Source organism: Bactrocera tryoni, chromosome 3, assembly GCF_016617805.1.
Source record: "Bactrocera tryoni isolate S06 chromosome 3, CSIRO_BtryS06_freeze2, whole genome shotgun sequence".
NCBI classification, from domain to species: Eukaryota; Metazoa; Arthropoda; class Insecta; order Diptera; family Tephritidae; genus Bactrocera; species Bactrocera tryoni.
The window spans coordinates 321,928-347,882 of record NC_052501.1 but is presented as its reverse complement, the minus strand read 5'-3'; the positions used below and the strand labels follow the sequence as shown (position 1 = coordinate 347,882).

General features: G+C 41.3%; 1 protein-coding gene across 2 annotated transcripts; it reads right to left on the bottom strand.

Annotated features, from left to right (window-relative positions):
* Nucleotides 1-77: 77 nt before the first annotated feature.
* On the bottom strand, nt 78-25,955 carry LOC120770905. Of its 2 annotated transcripts, none has more exons than XM_040098581.1 (5): nt 24,759-25,955; nt 9,569-10,026; nt 2,931-3,151; nt 2,309-2,856; nt 78-1,606 (listed from the first exon to the last, which is right to left on the bottom strand). In XM_040098581.1, the coding sequence occupies exons 1-5, from the start codon at nt 25,033-25,035 to the stop codon at nt 1,146-1,148; spliced, it is 1,965 nt and encodes a 654-aa protein (XP_039954515.1). In that variant the 5' UTR covers nt 25,036-25,955; the 3' UTR covers nt 78-1,145. The 2 variants fall into 2 exon arrangements, with proteins under 2 accessions (XP_039954515.1, XP_039954516.1); XM_040098582.1 differs by having other exon boundaries at nt 78-1,555.

Here is a 25,955-nt window from a genome sequence, read left to right as displayed (position 1 = left end):
CTAATAGACAAAAATGCTACTCCTCGGTACAAACTTTTTACGATCCCCGAAAATGAATTTAAGCGAATTTTTTGAAATTTTTATTTGTAAAAGTCATTTCGTATTATATTTATTCTTGTTGTTGATTTGTTGTTTTCCTACTAAGTATCTACTTTGCATTTATAATTTTGCTTACACGTCGAGATACGCTTTAACTTATATCACATTACAATAAATTAGTATTAGCTTTAAATTACAATTCTCCAGTATGCATATTAGCACTTAAACACATAAATACATACAGATATCAAGTTAACCCCTATTTAGAATAACTTAAACAAGTACACAACGATCTGCTCTCATTCTATGGACATTTGATACTACAACATAACCTAGATTATTTATACTCGCTCATTGTTGTGGTCGCGTTGTTTCAATCTGCTGTGGAAGAAACGAAAGATTAAAATATAAAGCGAAGTTTTAAGGGACGTCAAACAATAAAAAAATCGCAAGCAGCTGGAACTACGGATCGTGAGCTTCTCAGGAGCTTTCGAGCTTTCCAAGCTTTATTTTACTTTTTCATTCTATAATTTCGTCTGCTTAATTGATATATGCATACTGCTTTCTTAAAATATGGATAAAAGCTTGCCTCAGATTTTTATTCTGCTAGGAAACTAAAGTTTGGTAGTCAAGTAACAACAAAACTATCCTTAACCGAAATTAATTTTTGTGTGCTTTCACCAAATCGTTCAATGATTTAGCTTCCTTGAAGCTTCCAGAGCTTTATATACTCTTCAGAGCTTCTAAACGGTTCTTTCTGGATCCCATGGTAGACATCATATTTACTTTTGGAAAGCAGGATTTTCTTGTAAGCACCTCATTTAGCTGACAGGGGCACATATAAAAAAGTTTAATCAAATATTTAAAAGGCTTCGCTGCAAGATCAAAGTTTCGAGGGCACAACACATTCACAAAAAATATCCTTTCGAATTTCTAACCTAACAAATGAGCTCGCTAGTTGTCGTATAACTAAGTTAAATCTTAAATCGAACTAAAAAGTCAGTCGTTTTTTTGGAAAATCAGAAAAACTTCTTCTCTACGCTATAGTATTTAGTAATATTAGGCGACGTCGCTTTTCCAGGTACCACACGGGCTCTCAGTTGTCTTCAGTGCGCTTGCGAGCTGCACGTTGCACTCTCGAGCTGCACGCACGTTGTTGTAGAGCTAGCTGCTGGCGAGACGGACGCTGCCGCGGATGTTGTCGTTGCTGTTGCTGCCGAGGGCGCTGCAGCCCCATCTCCTCCGGCGGACATTGTCATCACTGTGCCATTTGGCGTTGTTACGGCGACGGCGGCTATTGTCGGCGGCATGAGCGCTGCAGCGCCCAGGGAGCTTAGCGTTGTGCTGGAAGCCGCCTTTTGATTGGGGAAGAGTACCGAGTAGGCGGGCGGCGGATCGAGCTCCTCGTAATTGGGTGGTGAGGCGCTGCCCGTCTGAAGATCACCGGCTGCGGCAGCCGCACTGCTCTGTAGCGCCGATTCACGTTCGTTTTGGGTCGCGTGCTGGGAGGCAGAGGCTGAAAGTGAACGGATGGTTTGAATGTGAAAGCTTAAGCGACAACAGCAAACTGGAAGGAAGGAAGGAAAGAAGGCGGAGGCGTAAGAATTGGGTCACCAATTTAAAACGTGGATGGATGGATGGATAGACGGATGGAAATGGAGATATGTGCAAATTTTCCCGGGACGAATTGAAAAGAGTTTCCGAAATCGAGGTTCGTGGGAGGTATACGGCATTTTTTAAATATATTCAAATGGTTTTAGTAAAAAGTAACGCATATTTTTCACATGTGAATTGTGCGTGGGTCGTCGTCCACAATTTTTAAATGTTGTTGTAGTTAGTTTTTGTGATTTTAGTTCGCGATGAAGTAGAATTTTCGAAATATTTACAGACCGATCAAGAACATTCGTTTCGTGTAGTGGTGTCAAGTATGTGAAAATGACGGAAATAGAACAATAAGAATGGATAATGAGTAAGTATTATAATTTAAGTGTTTATGTGGACCGTATTCGGATTTTTGTGGACGTTATTGTTTGGAGTGGAAGATGGTGTTCATAATAATGTAAAGCAGGAAAGCGATGTGGGTTTCATTCGGGGGTTAGTTCGTGTGCGTGTGTTTGTGGAATGCAGCGTGTTGTATATAGTTGTTATTGTATGAGATGATTAAGTTAAAAAAACCAAAATATAAAGAGAAAATTCATTACTCAAATGGAACAATCCACAGCTGCACAAAGCTAAACAAGCAAAAGCACCAAATTCCTCTAAAACTTACCCCAAAGTCCACAAATCAGCAAGGCGCCGCCACACAATAGCATGCCCAGCATGAGATAACCCCACGGCCCGTACTTCGAGAGATCCGAGTTGAGGCCAGATCGTGTCGAATTGCGACGGTGATGACCCCCAGAGCTTTCAGTGGTATTCGTGTCGACTTGCGCTGTGGTCGTTGTAGCGTTGCTCGCGCCTTTGCTTGTATCATTCGAACCGGACTGACCCGTTTGCTTCGAGTCCACTTTGCGCAATGTTGTGCTATTCGCGCTACCAGCAACACCCTCATTCGTAGACGCTGCATCCGCAGCCACGGTTGCGGTCGTCGTTGTCTCACCGCGTGTCGGCACATCGAAGGCAAATAAATTGCGGAAAACCTCCAAGGCAAAATGTTCGAAAATGTCGGTCTCCATGGCAGGTGGTATTGGCTCACCGTAGCGCCGGCGCTTCCAACACATATCGTAGTCCTCATCGCTATCGTATTCATTGCTAACCGGGCAGTGCCGAATGCCGTCGCAGACGAGATCTTTAGAAATGCAGAGAATTGGTTCGTCACTGCAAAAAACCCGAGATTTATGAAAGATAAATATTAATGATAATATTACGTTTATTTCTGGCAAATAACTTACCCGATTCTCAGGCATTGATGCTTCTTTTCACTGCGGCACTGCTCGCCCTTGCCCAAGGCGGTGACCATCAATTTCGAATGCAGCTTGTGGTGGCCGTGCTCCCAGACTATGCGCACGCGTCCATGAAACAGCCGAACGGGATCATCCATTTCCGGCGCTGTGTCCTCCAGCTGACAAGGGTCGAGTCGCCACTGCGGCGTGTGGAAGTCCAAAGAGCTGAACTGTATTCAAAACAGAACCAGAACAAAAACAAAAACAAATCAGCTTTATTATTATTCCAGACATTTGCTGTTGATTACAAGATGTCTGCGAAGGAATGCTTGTAATGCTTGGGAGAATAATTAAGTCGCATTGCTGCTGTTCGTAATTGAAAAATATTGCTAACCAAAATGGGCACGAAACATTCTCGGCGCACAACAATAAAAACGACGCCGAGCGACATGATTTCAATTAATTGCGAACGTGCTTTACATTAACAATAACATTCGCTTAAGTAAATTATAACAACATTAGAAGATATCGTTTGTTTTTGTTGTTCAGAGGAGAACTCGTTGTTCTGCTCACGGCAGCAGCATGTGCGTCGGCGGAGTCTCTATGTGGTCGCGACTAATCTGTAAATGGGCCAGAATATGTGGGATGATGAGATATTAGTAACAAATAGGGAGGGCTGACCTTCAGAACACGTTGTTTAGAAGTCTGAGGCGGGCCCTATCCCTAAGCGGTCTCTAGTTACAACATATCCTTAGTAATCGCAAGCCGACGAGTGTATTTCGGTCATGAAAAAGATCCATCTTCGTCAGACAGGTCACAGCGAAAGCACCCTTTAGAAGAGTACTCTTCTAAGCGTCTTGGAAGTGCTTTATTTGTAACTATCTATGTATATGCATATTAATTGCTTTTGACTTCGGTTAGGTAGAAGTATTTCAGTCAAAAGTAATACTTTTATAATCAGGAAAGTAAATGCGCAGATCAACAAAAAACAACCGGATTTGGCGTTGAAATCACATTTCCATCAGAACATAAAGACGCTCACGCTCACGCCTACGCATGCTCCAGCGCCAGGGCGTGCGACTTGGAAATTGTCCAAGTGTTCGCTCACACACAATTTTGCGTGGTGATAAACTTTTCGATATTTATTTGAAGCTGCCAGCCTGAGCAATACCGCCAGTGGCGCGCGTGACACGAATATTCTCGTATGTATGCGTATATGTGTGTGAGTACGCAAACAATGTAAAATCAATAACGGTCTTTAAGTATGCAATTCGGCAGAGAACAATTATTTTAAGGCCAATAGATCAAATAATTCAAATATTTGACTGCCCAATTCATGGCTTATTCATAGCACACATTCATACGAGAAGATACCCTGCAGGAAATCCTTCGATGAGTTCCAGATTCGTTAAGTTCTGAAGTACGCTTAACGTAACGATGAGATGAAAATGAGGACGCCCTGATGTACGCCTGACAGAGTTTCGTTGAGTACTATGAGATGCTCAGGTCAAAAATGAGCTTTGGGCATTGAAGATGATGTATATCGTAATGTGTCTAATTAGTCCAGGACCGGAGCACCTTGGAGCTAGTTCGTTTTCCAGCTGTGGCGCTGCGGCGGTATATGGCGGTGTGTATATGTATAAGTGCGTGTTTATTTGTATGTATGAATTAATGTGCCACACCCAGCCGCCCACCAGTCGTGTGCCAGTGCAAACGAAGTTTCATTCATCGCATGCAAATGCCCAAGCGATTGACAAACTGGCCTGACACTTTGACTGCCCGACAGCTCCCAAGCGTGCGCACACACCCACATGCCTGGCCCTCACCGGGGCGACACCCAGTTGCTTGCTGTACAAATTCAAACGCCACGCTTACTCTCGGCTGACGCATTGTTGCTGCCGCGCGCTGCTCGTTTAATTATATTTCAGTTGTCATATTTTATTGTTGTCATTTATTGCATCGTTTACTGTTCGTTTTGTGGCACTTGGGCAAATAACTAATGTTTTCACGGGAGACGCGGTTTATTTTTGGCTCTGTTCTACTTTTAGGCTGCTTCTTCTTCTTTTTCGCCAAGCTCTCATATAAACATGTGTCTGTATGTATGTATGTACGAATGTGTGCATTGAATTCAGCGTTTATGCTCACACTTCAAGTTTACCGCGTCCGCCGCCACCCATATAGTTGCACCCGAAATAAAATAATACGGACGGACAACAGCGACGGATTGTCAAACCATATGGCTACGTGTGCGCGGGTCTGAAGGAAATAGTTCTCCACAAGTATCAGCTGGAATAAACTCATTCAAGAGATGTGTCTCAAAGCGATGATCGGATACGGATTATTCTCGAGGGAAAGCCCCAGGGCTGGAGTTAGAGAGATTTGCATACAGTTTAGCTCATTTACTTTAGGCCTGATGTCTGTAGTATAATGCAAATATGTTTCTAATATAACCTCTGACTTGCGTTGAATATTTTTTATGTAGAAGACTGGACAGCAAAAGGAAAGAGATGTAAGCAAATTATATAACGAATTTTGAAATCTTTGCACGAAATTCACCGACTCACAAGTTTTATTACTACAAGCAACAAGCTTCCGCCAATTGTGCAGAGCCCAACCGGACCCTGGAGCCAAGCTGCCGAAATTCATTCACTTATAAATCAAAAGTTATAATGTTTTTTACATTTGGTTGTTGTTGTTGTGGAGCAACATTTTACCAGAAAAACAAGCTGAGCTGTCGGAGTGGAAGATTCGCTTGCTGGTTTTTGTTTTGTAAGAAACCAGCCCTTGGCCACCTCAACGCTCGCCAACCTGGTCCGCCGTCGGTTGGCTAATGAACTGGTTGCCTCCGCGGATGAGTAAACAAAATATATGTGTTTTCTTGAATGGGAAGGCAGTAGCTGAGGCCATTGTATGGAAATGTATGTAAATAAGACTCGCAGCGCTTTCAAAAACAAAAGGTATTGGAATAAAGCCGTTTTGAATACGCTCGACAACGCTTCCTGCTTCATTCAAGCGAAAGTAACCATACCTACTAATGTACACTCATGAGATAACATATGTATATTCATACATGTATATAAAATTATTTACTGAGAGGTTTCAACTTTCTTGGATATTTCGTTCAATGGGACAAATGTTTAATCACCATACGATAGTCGCATTTCTATGGAGTAGCATAGGTCCTGACGCTAGCGGTTATGAATGTGGGATTGCAGCAACTCTTCTTAGGAGCCGTACTTGAAAAAAATCAAACCCAATTCTCTCAATATATATTATTATTTGTCACTGCACTTTTGAAACAAAGCTATGCCCGCAAACTGGGGCTAACAGAACGAGAAAACTGCAGAAAATGCCTAGAGCGGGGCACAAGGGAAACAATGGAGCATCTCTTGTGTACTAATCCCGCATTGGCAAGACTATCCTTTAAGCATCTGGGTTCCGCACAGTATGATACACTGGAGGAGGTATCGACAGTGAGGCCGCAGAGTCTGTTAAAATTCGCGTCAAGCGCAGGCATCCTAAACGATGACTACATACTCTTCTTGGACTTAGCATGTGAATTCGATTTGGTATAGCATAGGACCAAACTAGTCTATGCGTGGCTTATTTGTCGACCAGATGAATCTAACCTAACTTATGTAACCAGCAGGTCTTGAGTACCAAGAAAGAAATTCGAAATTCGTGAAAGTTTTACCTGCTTTAGGCAAAGAGAGAATAGACCAGTGGGGCTAGCTAATGAGATCCCAGTAGAGCAAATCGCATCACAACCAGAATTTCCAATCCTCTGATCTGGAACTATTAGCTTCCCTTGATTCATTCCGCAGAGTCTAGATTGGATTTGATTGTGAGTTTCTACCTGCCTGAATATTAGAGACGTCCAAAGACAACATGTGTTCAAGTAATGTGCGCTAGTGCGGGGCAGCTGAGTGTATGTATGTGTGCATCAAAACCTCAAATTTTAGAAAAGCTTTTAATTCATTCAATTTGTCTTTGCAATTATCTCGTTTCCAATAGTTCCATTGAAGGCCATCGGATTTTACCGCCGAATGAGACTCTGTTTCTTCAACCAAAAAGAACGAAAAAATAGAAGATTACAACTGTTTCGACGGTGAAGCGCCTCCAATTGCAAACTGCCAACTGTTGACTGGCGCTAAACTGAAGCAATTCAAGGTGAGAATGAGATCATTTTAATAATAATTTCCATTTCATTGTCCACGTCTGTCCATATATGTGCATCGTACATACCCACATATGTAAGCGCAATGAAAATACAAGCGAAGCAAACAAGAACATGCGACAAAGCGAAAGAAAAAATCTTAGCGAAGCGTTAACTTGGCGGAACATGTGTTGCTGGGTGTAATTAATGGAAAAAAATAAACAATAAAAATTATCGACTTTAGCAACAGCTACACAAGCTGGTCATGAAAGTACAATATAAAGGGCCGACAAAAAAATTATAAAATGTTGGGATGCGAATTTGGATAATTGACTTTTCCAGTTATGGATTTGAAATGAAGTGGACGAAGAGTTTGCTTCCTAGAAAATTAGCTATTGAATCAGATCACAGAAACTGTTTTGAAGCAATAGCCCACAACTGAGGCCAGAGAATCAAAAAATGGTCTGCAAGATATACAATTTTATATTAATTTGGATTGGAACCCTTTGCAACACGGGATGCTTATGCCGCTTATTCTGGTTCCATATATGTTTCCGTTCGATTACAGAACTCTCTTAGACACTTCAATGCTAAAATGAATTTTGTTACGAACTAAATGGGTGCATGTGGTCTCTGTTTATTCGCTGCCCTACTAAGAGAAGAAAACCCGAAATTTTTATTATCTTCAGAAGCATACTCTTTTTCTCTGCCGATACGGTCCGGTTGTCTGCAGAAAGCGAATGACTTCCTTCCTCAACCCTAATGCCATTAGAGCACGCAAGTGCAAACCGGAAGGTAAGCGGACAAGATCGGACAACACATTTGAGTTTAGAAAATCAACAAATTTTTGAATTTGAGAAAAAGAAACAAAAAACTGAAGCCGAAAATACATTAACGCACACACACATTCGAGTTTATGAATATGTGCTTGCACTGGCACAAAGTGCGCCGGCGACATTAGATTCACCGTGATTCATCATTAGTGTCTACGTTTCGCCAACCACGCATGTGTAACCCAAAAGGTGAGCTACTTGTTGTCGGGCCGTCAACCAACTGACTGACTGACTGGGCAACTGAGTGCCAGCAGCAATGGTTGATGGCTGCCTGTGCACGAAAGCGTGCGAAATTCATGTGCGCATGCGCAAAGTACAATAAGGCACACAAACATTTGTTGGAGTAAATAACACATACTTACATGGGTTAGTACACTCACATACACACATCGTCCGCGCTTTCAGTTTCGACATGAAAATGAGATTATTTCACATTGAAACTGAAATCGGCTTAAAAGAAAAAACGCATTTGGCAATTTTCAAGTTGTCGCATTACCACACGCGCACACACACATGCGCACATACACACAGGTATAATCGCGGAGCAAACACGAAAGCCATAAGTGGAAATGTGAGCTTGCTAAAAATAAACAATGCTCCTGCTTGAGGTTCTCACATTTTACTTAGATTTTTAATGAGATTGTTTATATAATATTCGTAGCAACTCGGCGAGTCTGACTTTAAGCGCAGTGCTGCGGAACTTGTTCGAAATACACATCTCCCAGATCCGTACTTTGAAAGCAAAAAGAGTGAGAAAGACAAATTGGAAAATCAAATTAGTAACTCGCTAATTACTCGCAAATCAGTCGAGCCCAAAATACAGCACACAAATTGGGGGGGTGACCAAAGCGGCGCCAGATTTAGCTCCGCGCCGAAGCCGTGTACGATTACGCTTATTTTTAGCGCAGCCGACACATGCTTTTCGGTAATGGAGTCTAATCATTCGGTGTTGAAGCAAAATATTTCAGTTAAAGACTCTAATTGGACGCTTGCAGAAGCTGCGTCGTTCACAAAATTGCTGAGGGCGCTTAGCACATCCGACATTGTATGCTCTTGTCTGAGAGGCAGGGATCATCTTATTCTCCGTAGTCTTGGCACAAAACTTTAATATTAATCCAATCCACAAAAGGGCTGTAGTCCATTACAAAATGGATGATATGCGGTCTTCCCTTTTTATCCATTGTCCTAATGTGCGGAAAGGTATTAACTTATTTCTTTTAGAATGAATGAAGCTGGATCTCCTGTTCTGGTAAACTTGGAGCCAAAAGTTTTTAAAGCGAATCCCAGCACCTATTTTTTATTCACAATCTAAAGGTAAATAAGTGTAACTCAAAGCATACAGCTTTCTTGAACGGTTTTATTGCCCTTTGAAGATTGCTTACTAAAGCAAAATCGAACCAAAACAAAAGCAAAGAAAAAATATTAACTTTGGCTGCACCGAAGCTGTAATACCCTTCACTGGTGTATTTTTTATGGAATAAAATTAAAATATGACGAAAGTTATATGCTTTATGGGTCCACGCTGAACAATTTCGTGAGAGATTATAGTGGTTCCTAACATAATGATTTTTATAAAATTTTGTGAAGATATCTCGTCAAATTGAAAAGCTTTAAATTAAATTAAAAATGCTAAGTAAAGCTAAAGGCATAATACTCACAATCGACAGCGGACACGATCTCGTCTGCTTGGCTGACTTGCTAACGGATGCATTGATTTTGTCAATCAATGACGTCATGCCGCTGAGAGCAGGCATGCCACTGCCAGACGTTCCAGAGCTTGCATCCGTGCCATCAGCTTCTGCCGACGCTGTCGCTGCTGCTGTAACTGTGCCCGATGTTCCGCCGCTGCCGGTCGCCGGTCCTACAACATCGTGTGTGTTAGCTTTGGCCGTGGCGCCATGACGATTGCGTCGTATCTTTGGTAAAATGAGGCGTACGATGAAGCCGTAGTTGGCGGGGGCGCTGAGGATGCGTGTGCACAGATGACGCTTCTCAGCTAAAACGCCGGGTGCAAATTCAAGTATTAGACTAGATTCCTTGCCGTCGCTCTCGATGTAATGCTCCTGCTGGACGCTGCAGATCTGCTCGAATTTAGGATTCGTTAGGAAATTGATGTCTGCAAAGGAAAAGAGGATGCATAAATGATAAGCTCGTTATAACTGGAAAGATATCCGATAGGGGGTCTCAACGATAGATCGAAAGAAAGCGGTTCTCAAGTTATTGCCGGAATATAACTTTTGAAGGAGTTAGTGTGCTGGCAGAAAGACTGTTGGATGATGGTATAATGGTAATGGCAATGGTAATGGTAATGGGTCCAGTTGAACTTTCGAGGCGAACCGAATGACTTAAGAGCGAGTGTGTCAGTAACACGCTTTCCACAATTACCGCTACTCAAGAACTGTGTCAAATGTCTTCATTCTCATTGCGGTTTTGGTGCAGTTTGCTTTTGCGGCATTTTGTAACTTTTTCTTTTATTTGCAATTGCTTTTTTTTGCGATTTCACATGCAATTAGCTACGTCCGTCCGTTGACAGCAATTGCAAGTTAATCGATGGCGTATCAATAACGACTTGACAGCAAGCGCAAATACTTGTAACTCCATATGCATGTATGTGAGGGTGTTGTGAGTGTGTGTGTATGTGTATTGTTCGTACAAATATTTGCGGCTCTTAATTTAATTGAAAAGTGCACGAGGTGTGAAAATGCCTGCCGCATTTGCCCTAGGGGTGAGCACCGGCCACGCCCCACGCTGGGTGATAATTTTTTGATGATTTGTCCAAACAAATTCCATTCACTAACTTGCTTGTCTGTATGCCAATTAGGTGAGTAAATGCACTCCCTTAAAGAGCAATGAACTGCAACGCTTTTGCAAAGCTCCGAAACGACACGTGTGAACCTTATCACCTTAACCAACCTTGTCTTATGTCATACGGAATATAAAATAGAGGGCACTCAAGGTCATAACACCCAACTAATCCCAGTATCGGCAGACTAATTCCAAACACTGCATAGCAAAACTCTTCGATTATTATAACCGAGCGCTTACTCTGTCGACTTCAAAAGAGCAATTTGAATGGGAAAAATATTTAATTCACCCTCCAAACTTGTTCCACTCACTTTCCAATAATCTTCTGATGTGTTCATGCTTCGGGTGTGCTTTTCTGGAGGGCTTGGCGTGGACTTTGCTATTCTCATAACGTCTACCAGTAAAGTTCAGTTCAGTGTTAGTGAGTGCCTCCATACAATGCAAGCATTTGTACAAATATTTAGTCGAAATTGTGATAATTCATTTAGCAAACCCGCCACGGAACACCCTTAATGTAAACATGCTTTACCTTTTGGTTTTTTCTTACATAATTCAGTATTAACCGAGGTGAAAATGACAACTTTAGCGAGAAAAATAAACATGGAAATAAGCGCAAGTGTACCCGGTGATATATATATAGAGGGAGAGGGGAAATTTTTCCAATTAAAAGTGAAAGTTTATAATTTTCCGCAGCTGGTCGCTAATTGTAGAAATGTATGAAAATGAAACAGGGAAATTGGTGATAATCACTAATAAAATTGAGTCATTCTCCCACCTGCGATCGGCCTATTAGAGAGGGATTTACCAGAGAAAAGCTTTACTTCAGTGTGTGTTTCAGTTAAAATTTATATCAACTTATATTCAAAGTTAGTTTTGTTAAAAATAATTTGTGTTAACTTGGAAATGAATGAATAATTGCTACACTTTAACCCAGAGACCTCCTTTTATAGCAATTGGGCGGCCGATCGCCAGTGCAATGGGGTCAGTTGGAAAACAATTCGAAAACGAAATAAATTATAAAAAATTTGCTTTTTAATTTTAAAATAATTTATTTAATTTTTATATCTGATATACAAGTTAGATATGAACAAATACATGTGTATATGTAAGTGAAAATCATGCCTGCGTGTGGGAAAATCTGAGCCAAGAAATATACAAATTCGGGGGAAGCTAAACGTCGAAAAAGCTTTTTCGTATTTTTAATCAAACTCTAACTTATTTCTTAATATATTTATAATGAACTTTAATGAATCGGATATGTACTATTTTGGTCGTCCACTTTTTGCCATTTTTTCGCCAGAGACATTATTCCATCACTGTAAAATTTCTTTGGTTTCTCGGCGGTAAACTAATTTCCACAGGCTTCTCTTGAAGCCAACTTTACTTCAGGGAGATCTGCATTGACCGAAACAAATGGTGGATGGTGCAAGGTCAGGCCTATATGATGAATGCATCAAAACTTCTCAGCCAAGCTTTCCCAGTTTTTGCCGAGTCATCAAAGATGTGTGTGGTCTAGCGTTGTCCTAATGGAGGACGAAGCCATCCATGGCACACACACTGGCCAGTTTTTCGATTGATTGATTCAATATAATCACTTGTTGACAGTAAAATGGAGAATTAATCGTTCGGCCAGGCTGGAGCAGCTCATAGTGGATGATTCCTTACCAATCCCACCAAACACTTAGCAAAACATTTCGAAGCGTCAATCCTGGCTTTGCAACCATTTGTTGAGCTTCACCACGTTTGGACCATGATCTTTTTCGCACCATATTGTCGTATTTTCGTCTTCTGTTATCATTCGCTTCAGAAATGGTTCGATTTCATTTCGTTTCAGTAAAGAAGCGCAAATATTAGTTTTGTACATTAAACATTTCACAGACATTTCATGTGGTACTCAAATATCAAGCTTCTTTTTGTATCCAAACTTTTTTAAATGGTTCAAAACCTTTTGATGGTGAATTTTAAGCTCCTTAGCGATGGCATGGCGGCTTATGTGACGGTCCTTTTCAACGACAGGTCGACCAGAGCGATTGCTTAAACGCCAGATTCAGAAAATAATGCTTAAAGATCGTATGAAGATCTCAAGAACATTTTTTCAAAAGATCCCATTCCTAAAACCCTTGAACTTAGAACAAAAAGAAAGTGAATAAAGGGAAACCATTCAAATGACAAACTCACGCATTCCGAATCTTTCAGTTTTAGCGTCATTGAGAAGTTAAGATACTATTTTAAAAATATATTAGAACCGCTTTACTAAATTAACTGTGATTAACTTAAATAAATGAATAGCGCCTTTGCTCGAACAACACTCGCCGGAGTAGATTTTTAATTGGCGCGTATCCATGTACAACAACGTTTTCTCTACACACATTCACACATACACGAATATAATATATATCTGGAGCCCCTTGATTGCAAGATTCAAAAACTGGAATGATATTCGCCGCTCAAAATCGCGATCGCTTTGTTCCATTGTTTATTTTTTTCGCAATTTTTGCACGTTTGTTACTTTTGTTGTTGGTTCTCGGTTGCGCTTTTAATTGTGCGCTGCTTGGACGGATCGATGTCAAAGGTTGGAGTTAAGTAAATTAATCAAACCAGCACTCACGCAGTTAATTGCCTGAATGTCGAGTTCGGGCTTGCAATCACACAGATACACACACACATACGTAGACATAAACTTATACATGTGTACATAAATACAAAAATGCTGGGTGGCAAATCGGGAATGAGCCTCAACCTTTTCTAGTTTCAAAGCTGTTCAGTATTGTCTATTTGTGACCCGTGAAATGATTAAAGAGGAAACAGTAAAACACAACAACAACGCATTATTAACAATTGCGCAATGCGGAGAGTTGCATACTCGTATTTCACATTTGCATTTGCTTATTTGCTTACAATCATAAACTTGCATATTTTCCAAGCGAAGTTTTCCTAATTAAATACTCAGGTTTCATGAGGTTGTTGGCAGGGGTTTCCGCGGTTGAGTTAAATAAATTATATTTATGAAGTCACTTGAACTTATGAGCAAATATTCACAGGGAAATATGAGTTTTCCTGATTTCTGTTTGTCGCAAGCGCGAGGAGTACGAGGAAGAGTAAAGATACTCAGATTCTCGAAGAGTATTACTGTGGAACAAGACCAGTATAAATTAAAGAGATTCGCATGATCAAGTGCTCGCTCTATTGGAGGGCGTACTCCCACAATTCGAAGCCGCACTGTTTCCATTGCAGTGGGTTTGCATGATAAAATCCATATTTACAAGATACACCGCCAAGCAGAGAGTCTTAGATAAGTAGGCTTTGTTGCGCGCCGAAAATAGACCACGTAACGCATAAGGAGCTAATATCTGCCCTTCCACCTGGCACCTGGGACCTGCCACTATGACAGCGTGCCGCCTTGCCACCACACAACGCGGCGTGATCCCATGACACGCTGTGGCAAGTACGAATATTAATATGCAATGCGCTCTAGTGGCGGCGCTGGCGAAGGCAACTTCTGCTCTCGACCGGGTCAGAAGCAATTAAACTTCCCCATGGAATGAAGCGCACCGCTAACGGCAAATGAAGTGCAGCAGCTGACACACATACGACAGCCGTCAGTCAATTTGCTCATTCACTCGTTCTTGCGGCACAATTGGCTGCATCCGCAACCATCTCATTAGCATTTGATTCCTTTTTGCTGGAGTTACTTCATTTGATTTTTTCTTTTCCTCTTATTTCTTGTTCTTCCCAGCTGAAATGTCTGTAATCTCATTATCTTTCCACTTCTTTTTGCTTTGTTGTGATTTCGCCATCAACTCGATTTGGACATTCATGAATTTATGACTGTGTCTCTGCGAATGTGTGTGTGTTTGTGTATGCCATGCAGCCGTGTGTTGTAAATTATTCATTTGAGAACTCAACCCGGTGCTTTATTGTAGTTTTTGTTACTTTTGCCTTATGCCATTCAACGTTTTCTGTGTCTCTTTGCGGTTTCTTAACTGTTGCAGTGTTTTTGCTGAATACTCATGCTAATTTCATTCTTTTTACGGATTTCGGCTTTCGAATTTCGCCATTCACTCCTTTCTTTATTCATTCAAATTTCTATAATCTCGACAGTTGTTGTTGTTTTGCCGTTCGCTGCTTCATGTACATTTCACCGGTTTCCGTTAACCTTAAGTGGGTTGAAAGTGAGTCAGTTGCTACTAAGCCCTCCGCTGGCTTCTGGTTTATTAACCTTTTGACGCTGGCAAATTCGCCAAATAAATTTTCTTTTCATTTAATTACATATGTGACATATATATGTACATATAAGTAAGTATTAATATATATGTTATATACATATGTATGTGTGTACCTTTAGTAAATAAGTGGGTCACACATTCATGTCTTGAACTCAACTGAGAAAATCATATTTTAGAACAAATAAAGAAAGCTGTCGCTAATAAACAGATATAGTTTCAGGTACTTTTCATGCGAATCCGATATTTTTAACTAACTTTGCACCATTTTTAAATCTAAGTAGGGTGATTAAGCACTGGATAATTCCTCCTAGCATAAAACCCAGTATTTGTCTATAGGAAGAAGGAAGGTTCGATAACTAGATACTCTTGGGTGTTTGCGAGTACCAATATCCTCAACCTGTCGCTAACCACTCTTCAAATACCCGACGTGTGGAAAGTCTGAAAGTAGTCCCGTACTGAAACCTGGGAAACCCTCCAGCAAAGGGGAGTCCTATCGTCCGATAACGCTCCCCCAGTAGTGAAGAAATTTGGGACCTTGCTACTCCAGACTTTCACTCACCACCTGAGTCTAGCAAACTACCAGCATGGCTTCCGAAAAGTGCACAGTACCACCACATCGAAAAAACTACGCTCCCTCCAGGACTGAAGGGAGGACCATGCATGGACTACCTGAGAGGTCGTCAATCATCTGTACTATTTCGAGGAAAAAACTCTAAACTGAGAAGAATTAAACAAAGTAGTGTCCTCTCGCCGCTATTGTTTAACTTCTATATCTCGAAACTCCCGCAGCCATCAGAGGGAGTTTCTATAACCTCGAACGCTGATGATTGCACGATATTGACGTCGACCAATGGAATCAATGGCATCTGTTCAAAGCTAAGCGGCTATATTTTCGACTTTTCTCGCTTCCTCTCTGCACGGAACTTAATACTTTCCACCACTAAATCCACAGCGACTATACTTACGAACTGAAAGAAGGAGTCGATGGCATCAAGATTCCGACTGTCAATAATCCTAAGATTTTAGGTGTAACTTTTGACAGTCTGTGCTCCTTTACTCCAGAGTACAGAGCTGCAACAAAATCCCCAAGTCGCTAGCCGGCAGCACATGGGGAAAGGGCAAAGAAACGTTGTTGACAACATACAAGGCAATCGGCCGATCGGTCCTTAACTGCGCCGCACCAATATGGTCGTTCTGGATACTGTAGCAGGTTAAACTCCTACTTATCCAGGATAGACCCCGACATATCAAATATACTATATGTCCTACAAGCAATAAGTCTCCGCATGACACTGGCCACCTCTTTGCATGCCCCACGAACTCCACTCATCTGACACGCCTCTCCCTTTGATCCAACCTTGTCGAAACAGCACTTGTTTTGGGCATTCCTTTGAATGACGTCGACGACAACTTAGCTAATCCCTATCAATCTAACGGGGACTATGTACCCGCTAAAATAACAACAACACAGCAAGTGAATAAGGCAAATTCAGCTCCCTTTATACCACAAATAGTACTCTTTTCTTACGCAGACTTGTGAATTAGGTACGAGTTCAGAGAGCCCAATTTATACATTAAAACAATCTCTAAAACTCAAAAGCCGTCCGCCTCAAGTGTGGTTCTTATGTTACCCCCTTTATCTGTATGACGTTAGATTCGTTTCCTAACTTTGAAATCTGTATTCTTTTAACAATTTGGAGTTAGACATATTCTCCAAAACAGTGACCTTTGCGCATTCTCGTTGGAGGGCAGCACTCGTAAGTAGTTCAAGTTAAAATCTACACGCATGGCCAAAGCAATTATCGTTCGTAAGTACATATGTACATACATATATACACACCGATTTGTGATTTTTATGTTTGTAAGTATGAATGGGGCGTGCAAAAGTACTCGGTGGATAAGTGACATCAAATAGACTCGCATAAGCGACAGATGTGTGTGTGTGTGTGCTCTGCCTGCGATCTTGTGAGTGGTGAAGCATGGAAGCAATCACAATCGGTTGATCGGATGGAAGTTTCTGATTCCATCAGAGCCATTAGTCATCTGAAGTCCATTTCAATAAACTCTCATGGAGTGTGATTGTGGAAAGGTGAATTTTGACTACTTCATAGTTGTGTGAGTTCGGTAAGTTTTTTTAACCACAAATAAAGTCAGAATACTGATAGAATAAGAGAGAGAATTGTTAGCAAGCGGATATTGAATACAAACTGATCGCAAGCAATCCCCCTCTCCTTTAGCTAATTATTTTTGATTTCATTTTACATTGTGTTCGAAAAAATAGATTGGTTATGAAATTCCGACACACAACCTCAACCCTTTTGCCTTTTGTCGATAATTTCAACCGACACTTCACATAGTAAATATGTATACATATCTACGAGAGTATATCTGAGTGCAGCCCAGCAGTTGTTGCTATGCGCCCAAAGCGTCGAGGGCCAATTAGCAGGAACCGGTTTTTAATTGAACCACGAGTACCATGAGTACCGCGGAAAATAAAATTGTTGTTGTGCGTTGCAATTTTGTAAGTAATTCAACACAACTGGAGAACTGTTGGCTTCCAAAAAAGGTGAAAACTTCAATCAAATGCGTCTTTGGGAATCCCTTGGCCTCTACTCGGCCAATTGCTGAGTCACTCAAATCACTGATGTATGTATGTAAATCAGATTTAGTTTCCAAATCAATCCACCCATGCTTACATACTAATTTGCTCACATATGCATATATGTGTATTGGTTCTGGCCGGCTGCTGCTGTCCTCAGTTGGTTCTTGCCAACCTCTTGGTGGGTATTCATCTAGAAGTGTCTCGGCGGCGAATGTACTCATTAGAACCAATAAAAATAAAAACAAACAGCGCGTTGTTATAAAAAAAAATGGCGAAACGCGTTTAACTCACACGCTCACACAGCCATTTGAATCTTTTTTTTTTCAACGAAACTTGTTGTCCAGCTGAGCCACTCAAGTGGCGATCATCAAAAGAATAAATTAGAAAATCAAACAAAGCTTTGCCTGTTTTTTGGCACAGTAAATGCTGAGCGATCTTACAAGCTCAATATATATGTATAGATGTAGCTTCCATATACATACATACATATGTACGAGGCACATGTGATTAATGCGCGTTGTCTCTCGCGTTTTTGGCGCCTGTGTGGCGTGGAGACTATTTTCAGACTATGGAGAATGGTTTATGGACGCTTTTGAATTATAGGAATCACGTAGCGTTAAGTTAATGGAGTTTACCGTTCACAGTTGTTGAATCTTAAAAGTAGCAATGAGGAGATTTCACCAATATTTTTGAAAGCTATAAAATAGTTATTACTGTAAAAGATTGGGATAATTTCAGCCGTGAAACAATAATTACTAAATTACTATTTATTAGCCATCCTAGAACTTTATGAATGCGTTTCATAATTTCGAAAATAAATAATAATAATCTCGAGGTAAAGAACGGTCGCAATCTCCGCTTCTCACATCTTTACCATCAACATACATATTGGGGAGTCGAAAAAGTATTTTCGTATTTCGTCAATAGATGTCGTTGCAGTCGTATATCTCCAGTGCTGCCAATCACATTGTGTCATTGTGTCATATATTGCATCATATATTGCTCAAAAATGAGTTGAAATAACGAAGAAATTCGCAATATTTTGAAATTTTTGTATAAAAAAGGAAAGAATGCCGTGTATTCGTGTAGCACAACAATAGTTCGCTCGCTTCTGTTCTGGAAATTTCGCTCTGATCGACCTTTCGTTGAAAAAGTCGATGAAATTATGGAAAAGATTGACCAGGACCGTCACATAAGCAGCCATGACATCGATAAAGAACTTAACATTCGTCATTAAACGGTTTTGAACCATTTAAAAATGGCTGGCTACAAAAAGAAGCTCGATGTTTGGGTACCACATGAGTTGTCATTTCTTGCAGGTATCGTTCACATATTGTCAAAGATATTCTAAGCCTTTACACAGTATATGACGAGATTTAGTTCTTTTTAATTGTAAAATAATTGAAATGTATTTGTTTGCGATAATCTTATCTTTTTCACACATCTGTACTTTCTGTGATCTACAAGGCGTTTAAGAGTACCTAATAACTCCGCGGTCAGATGTGTGTATGTATTATATAACGGCATCAGGGGCATACCCACATGTGGGCAGGTGTCTGTAGAGTCTACTTCAAAGCGTAGGCGCGCCTGAAAACATAAATACTTTTATTATTTATTTGAGCAACCAGCAACCTTAGAGACATTCAAGTGCGCACTTACACGTTCGCATGTGTGTGCGTGTGTAGGAGTGTGTCGCGGCTGCATTGCTCTGCAGACTACAATCCATGTAATTGCAGTTGCGTTGTTGTGTAGAATGCTTTCATTACCAAAACAAACAAAGTTGTTGTTAAAAGCACGAATTGGGTCAATTGTTGCAGTCGTAAAGGCCCGCTGAATAAATGACAAATAGGCAAACAAACAAACACATACACATACACATACATATGATAGGCGCTCGTTTGTGCTGAGTGTGTGTAATTATGTGAAAAGTGTCAATTATGCCTGAACACATTTTTCATTCATTTGTATACACACACACAGGTGCATAGACGCAGCCACACATGCTCGGCGGCACTTGCTTAATAGACGAGCGCATTGGAGCTATTTTCATCGCTTGACTTTTGAAGCATTAAGCAATTTCCCGACAAGGTTGCGGTTCAATTCATCACCATGACTACACATATACACACAGCGACACATATGGGCATATAGAAGTGTGTGTGTATGTGCTAATCTGTCTACACTTCACCGAATTACAGCTCACAACCGTCGTTTGCTGTTGCATTTGTTGTTGCTAGAACGTTTCGACTTTTGTTCACGAACAGTTTACTTAAAAAATGTAAATATTCGCTCGGTTAGCGATCATTAAGCCCGCAAATAGGCTGTGAAAATGTTGCATCTACATATACACACTGCCCCGCCAGCTCCAAAATGAGGTGCCAATTTTAGAGTTAGAAGCATTCAGTAAATAAATTACATAATTGATCGGCAGTTTTTCTCATTTCTGGGCTCAAACTATTACTTTCCATTTTGCCTCCAACCAAACATACACACTTCAATATTTGTGCGCCTCTTTTGTGAAGTTAACTGCTCCATCCCTACAATCGCGGACCGTTGGCGCTTTGTGCACTCAACCTTTTAGCGCCTCCATTAGCTAGTCATGCACCGCTCGTCGTTTGGCCGGTGGGCCGTGTTCCGCGATATAATCGTTTGTTAGTTAAATGGGTTGAACAAACTCAGCCGCACTTTTGCCGGCGCTGACACACATTCCAAAGCTGACATATGTTTGTAAGCATGCGTATATGGTCGTCTACGAGAGCTCCCAACATTTTCAACCCAACTTTCTAGCAAAAAAACTGTACTTTCAAAGATACCAAATACCAAGAATTCTTCCCTCTCTTCAAACTCAATCTTCTTGGAGTAGTGAGTTAGTTTCTCATTGTGGAAGCGAAGGATACCGGAGCATTAGAACTTTAGAGTGCACCTTTTCCCAGGTCTTAGAATGACAAACTCCCTCTTCTCTGAGTTGATTTCAAAAAATTTATTGAATCAATCGTTACAATTCTTTTAAAACTTTCAAAATTGCGATGTCCAAGGATTGAAGACGTCATCGCCCTTTTCGACAAGGAAACAAAACGTCCTGGGTGGCCACATCTGGGCTGTAGGGCGGCTGCGGAAGCGTTGGCATGCGGTCTTGGTTAGGTAGCAGTTCACAAGAAATGCGGTGCGGTGCCGGAGCGCATCTGGGTAAGCCTGCTTGATCATATCAAACGTCTCTGTCGCAGATTTACCGAGTTTCACACAGAATTTAATCGCGAACCTCTGCTCTAACGAATGCTGGATTTTCGGCTGTTCTGTCTCTCCAGAGACAACACACCAGCCGCTCGTTCAGTAGCTGGGAACGCCCTCTACCGATACCAGTCGGTGTGCGCACGCTCCGAAGTAAAGTTGCAGCGGAAAAAAATCAGTCCTATTATTTTTCGGACAAATACTGTAGAATCATGTTTAAGCCATGTCTTTTATTAAACTAGAAGAAATGACTACAGCTGGGTCATTAGGCTAGTGGAACGCATCTTTAAAGTTAGAAAAAGGCTAATTCATAATCACAACTAAAACCGAAGACACGCAAACCGACTAATCCCACTTTGTGATGGGCTCAGCAAGTCCAGTTATAAATGACGACCATTTGCCCCTGACAGCGAACCAAGAGTTTGGCCGAGAATGGCATTTCTACGCAAGAAAAGTAGGTAAAGTAAGCCTCGGTGTGAGATTGTCAAACAGTTTGGACTTTGCTTTATACTTATATTTGTATTATTTTTCTGTTTTCGCTATTTGCAACTAGCGGCAAGCGACAAATATCTCGACCCGTCAACTTTCTAATAAAAGCAGTTAAACTCCTGTTAGCTGTCAGTGGCACAAATAAAGAGGAAGAAACGCTGCCAAAATGTATGAACGTGTAGTTCACACATACACACACACACGCACACACACCAAATAGTGGGCATTTATCAGCAAGATCTGAACCACTGAGCCACTGAGACACCTCTGTGGGAAGTGACAGGTGCATGGCGTTAAAAATTCTCGACTTCGTGAGTGCGTCAAGCCGTGAAGTGTGCAAGTTGCACGCCACAAGCAACAACATGGTGCCCAGTAATCTTCGAGTGCAGTTAGCTAAGTAGCCATGCGACCGGCAACCGGAAAAACAATAATGAATAAATAATCTTGCCACGCAGCGACTTAACGAACACCTTGCCCGACTAAACGAGGCGAGCAGACGGCTGCGGAGCGAACATTTACCGCTACGACTGCCGTTGCAATTATACATACAGACTGTTCTTTGCTGCCGCTTCGTGTTGCAAGAATATCGCTTTGGCAACGAGGTAACAACGGCAAAGATGCACGCAAGATGCTAACGGCAATAGCCACCGACACGGCTACCAACGGTACTCATAAATATGCAGCGATGTTGCCAAATACTACAAAATATGCGAGGGGTATGAGGCAACCGCCTTCGAGCTCCCAACTCCGAGCTGCGGTTATCGTAAAGTGAGATCAAACAGGCGTGCCGGAGTTGGCGCTCTAATGGACGCATAAATCAGTTGCGCATGCGCGTGGCATCATCGTACAGCGCTTCTGCTTTGGTGCTCTGTTCTGCCAGTGATACTTAAACACACACATACACATGAACACCATGAAGTAACAGTTACACTCGTTTATTTCGCAATTTATATCAATGCTTTGCACGCCACTGTATTGCGCAGTCAAAATCAAAAAAACGGAAACGAGTTCGGTGGCAGTCAAAAGACCAGATCCATAATCCTAAATACGGAAGTTGCCAATCTATAAGTTATTTTGGACTTCTTTAAATAATTTAAAATATTCCTAGTACATTCCTTTCACTTCAGTACTAACTTTGAACCCAGAGGAGGAGTTCTGAATTATTGTCGAAGTCCACCACGCTTCTCAACCTCTTTAACCTCTAGCCAAGCCCCCGAAAGCAAAGGAGACTAAATTAATTAAGTATTTTCTTAATTATTTGCAAATAACTCTCCCGCAGGTGTTTCGCAAAGCTCATTTTCGAATATCATAGCTCCACCTCCTACTAGGCACTAATTAAGCGTAGCATTACAATTGATAAAACTGAATAAACTTATATAACTTGTAATTAGTGCACGTGAATAACTATTCAATTCCAATTCTGAGCTTCGCTTTTCAAGTTAAATTGCGAATTTCGAAAAGTCATTAATTATAAAGTTCAAGGCGAAAATGCGCTGCGCCTCTCATTCCCACTGGCTAATGCCTCTGAGCATGGAGCCTTGACCTCTAATGAAGAGCGTAGAAGACTCTGAGTCTAAATGTGGCTTTGATTTGATACCGTTAAAATAGGTTTATGAATTATTCCATTCTCTAAGCGGTCTTTAGCTTTCTTCCAATTTTCCAACCAGAACACCGCACCCAGTCGAACCGTTTGCCAAGATCGCGTTAATCAATTCGAAATTATTATATCTCCGCTCAAATGGGCGTGGAGATGAGGCATAGCTGTTATAAAAATCCGAAACCATACACCCTATATGAGCAATATATGTGTGTGTGTGTGTTGGTAGCGAAGTCCAACTAATTGAGTTCAATAGAAAGGTGCAATAAGTTTTTTTTACTTTATTGTCGTGTTGTTGCTTCATTAATTGCATTTCACACGAATTGCCAATGGAATAATGTACATATGTATTTAGAAGATGATGAAGAAGAAGCATAACGACAGCGATTCTCAAGCTGCGCGCCCATGCCGTCTAATAATACCTCGAATGAATTATTCAAAAGAAATTCGGTGTTTGTGGAAAGGGGAGGGGCGGTGCAAGTGGGGAAGGTATAATGAATTAATAATTGCAATTACAGTAAATATTTAACCGTTCCAACGGCACTCACTCGTGCATAGCAGAAACGTGAACTGAGAAGTACGTAAGACAAGTTGCCGCAGACGTTGCAAGTTACGTCGGGGGCACACTTACGACCGCACACTATTTACATTATATGTTTGTATGAAGATGTGTGTGTAGATCGCTATATTGCCGATCTACGAACTTAAGTGCCGTTACAATTGGATGCAACTACACGACGAGCATTAGCAGAGCCAATGAATTTGATGCGCTAAGGAGCGCCTCTGCGCTTTGTAGAATGTCGATACTGAGCGGCTTCGCGACGCGCCCGGTTCACAACGAAACTCAACTCTCTAATAGTTTAATACCCCATTTTTTGACGCGGACCCACGTTCATTTCTCAACCAACCTATTAAAACGGTATTTGGTCTTGGATTTCACGTGATGTTTGTGGTTTTCGGGCAAACACTTACATACACACTGAATAAGCGGTTAATGCTGGGCGAGTGAGAGTCTCGGAAGAGCGGAAGTGTCGAGGGGCTATACAATAGCAGTCAGCTGATCGTTGGCGTCGCGGCCTCGAAGGTCAATACACTTTTCTCGAATGCAAATCAACTCAGGACACCACAGCTTCCCCGCGCTTTTCAAAAATCACATTTGCGTAATACTCAAAAGTAAACACTTGAGAAATGGCACGGTCTACTCGTACGTTTGTATCGATATTCAATGGCGAAATTAATGCTCACTTGTCCGCTGCGAATTGGCGGTCAATTGCGGTCAATTCGTTGCTGTTGCTGCCCTTGTTGTCGTTGTTGTTTGCGACGTGTCGTTTGTTGTTGCCGTTGTCGGCGCTGCGTAATTGACAGCCTAGCATGGTGCGAACCGGTTGCGGAGACACACCAGCAGACACACCAACTTATGAGCAATATCAACCGAATAAACAAAATATTCCCAAGAAATCATAATTAAATTAGACAATAACTCTATAAGAAATATTCGCTAAAGGCTTTGGTTAACTTCTACAAGTGAAGGTCGAGGCTGACGCTTGATATACATATGTATGTATGTACAGAAATTCTTTTTTCCTTCTGAATACCTAAGCTTGCATAGATCAGACGTGGATGAAGGTGGCTTCACAGAGAAGTCGCTGCAAACTATGGTTGACTGTTGACTATTGGCGAATTATGAGTTGAACACTTGCGTCCAAAATGAATCTGCTGGGGCGTTGAAGAAGCTATAGAGGCAGCAGTTCCTTTGGCCTGGCATCTGTTCCACTCTGGCCGTGCAAGACAAAGGCTATTTTTAATATTTGGTACATTTTCATATGTATGTTTATAGGTTTGGGTGTATGTTTGCGTTAATAAATGTCTGATTTTCTTGGAAATGCTATAAACACACTTACTCGAGTAAACGGCGGCCCCCTCCGCGCCAGCAAGCGCGCTGGCCATGGCCAACAATGACAAAAGGGCCATCATTGGAACACGAAGACTGGTCAAATTAGTTTTATTTCTCATTTCACCATCTGACATATTTCGCTGGTGTGTATCAATAACGCATTTATCGGTGGACTTATCGCTTGTGTGCTCGTCGACGCCGCTATTGCACACTCGGTTTTTGACAGCGCCGCTGTTGTTGGGATAGTCGCAGCTGTCGCTCAGCAGAAGACATGAAGTGACCATTTTGCTATTTATAAGCCTCTTTCGCGTTCACCTTGCTTATGTATGTTTGTATTGTTGTTGCTTCACCACTTCACTTTATTTTTTATCGATTACTTTGCTTTGTCACTGCTATTCTTCTGACTTTTTATCATGGGTGCATCAGCATGCCGTAACACACGCCTAGGCTCAGCCGCTGGGCCCCTGTTTTCGTCTTTATTACTTTGTTAATTAATTAAAATTGCAAATTTTTAATTTAAAATTTTCGCAGCTAAACGCGTTTGCACGAATGCTTTCAAAGAGTTGGTACTTTTTGTTTTTTTTTTTAATATTTTCAATTTGAATCAAAAATGCAAAACTCGTCCGTGCAGTTGTTATTGTGCTGGTTACTGTTAATTTGCATCGCCAATTTGAGTTTGGCAGCTTTTTCGTTGAATTTGCATTTTCTTGTTATCGCTTATTCCGAGCAAACACTATTTGACTATTCGAAAGAGCCAACAGCTTTCACACAATCCACTTCGAAAACACACACCGAAAGCGAGGCCCGCAATGGTCAAGATAAGCCGCTGACAAAAACACTTCGAAAATCGCACAAAAATGTTCCAATTCGCACACAAATTAATTCTCATACACGCCCTAACGTTGAAAATAGGCGCCTCGCATAACAAAGATCTCTTTATCGTGTCATTTATGTAGATAATTTCGCGCTTTGAACAGTTACTGCCTCGTATTGTAATTTGCTCATTTGCCGTGTGGCCAAAAAGCCATAATTTAATAACACAAGATTGCTTGGAAATTTTTCGGTCTGATTCGTTTCCAACCGTTAAAAGCCGGAATCGTGGTTGAGACGATTCGTCGTTGCTACGTTCGTCGTCAACGTGTTTCGCCTCCGCTCAACGTTCGCTCGCGCCGAATATCGGATTCCAACTGAGCTCACCTTAGCG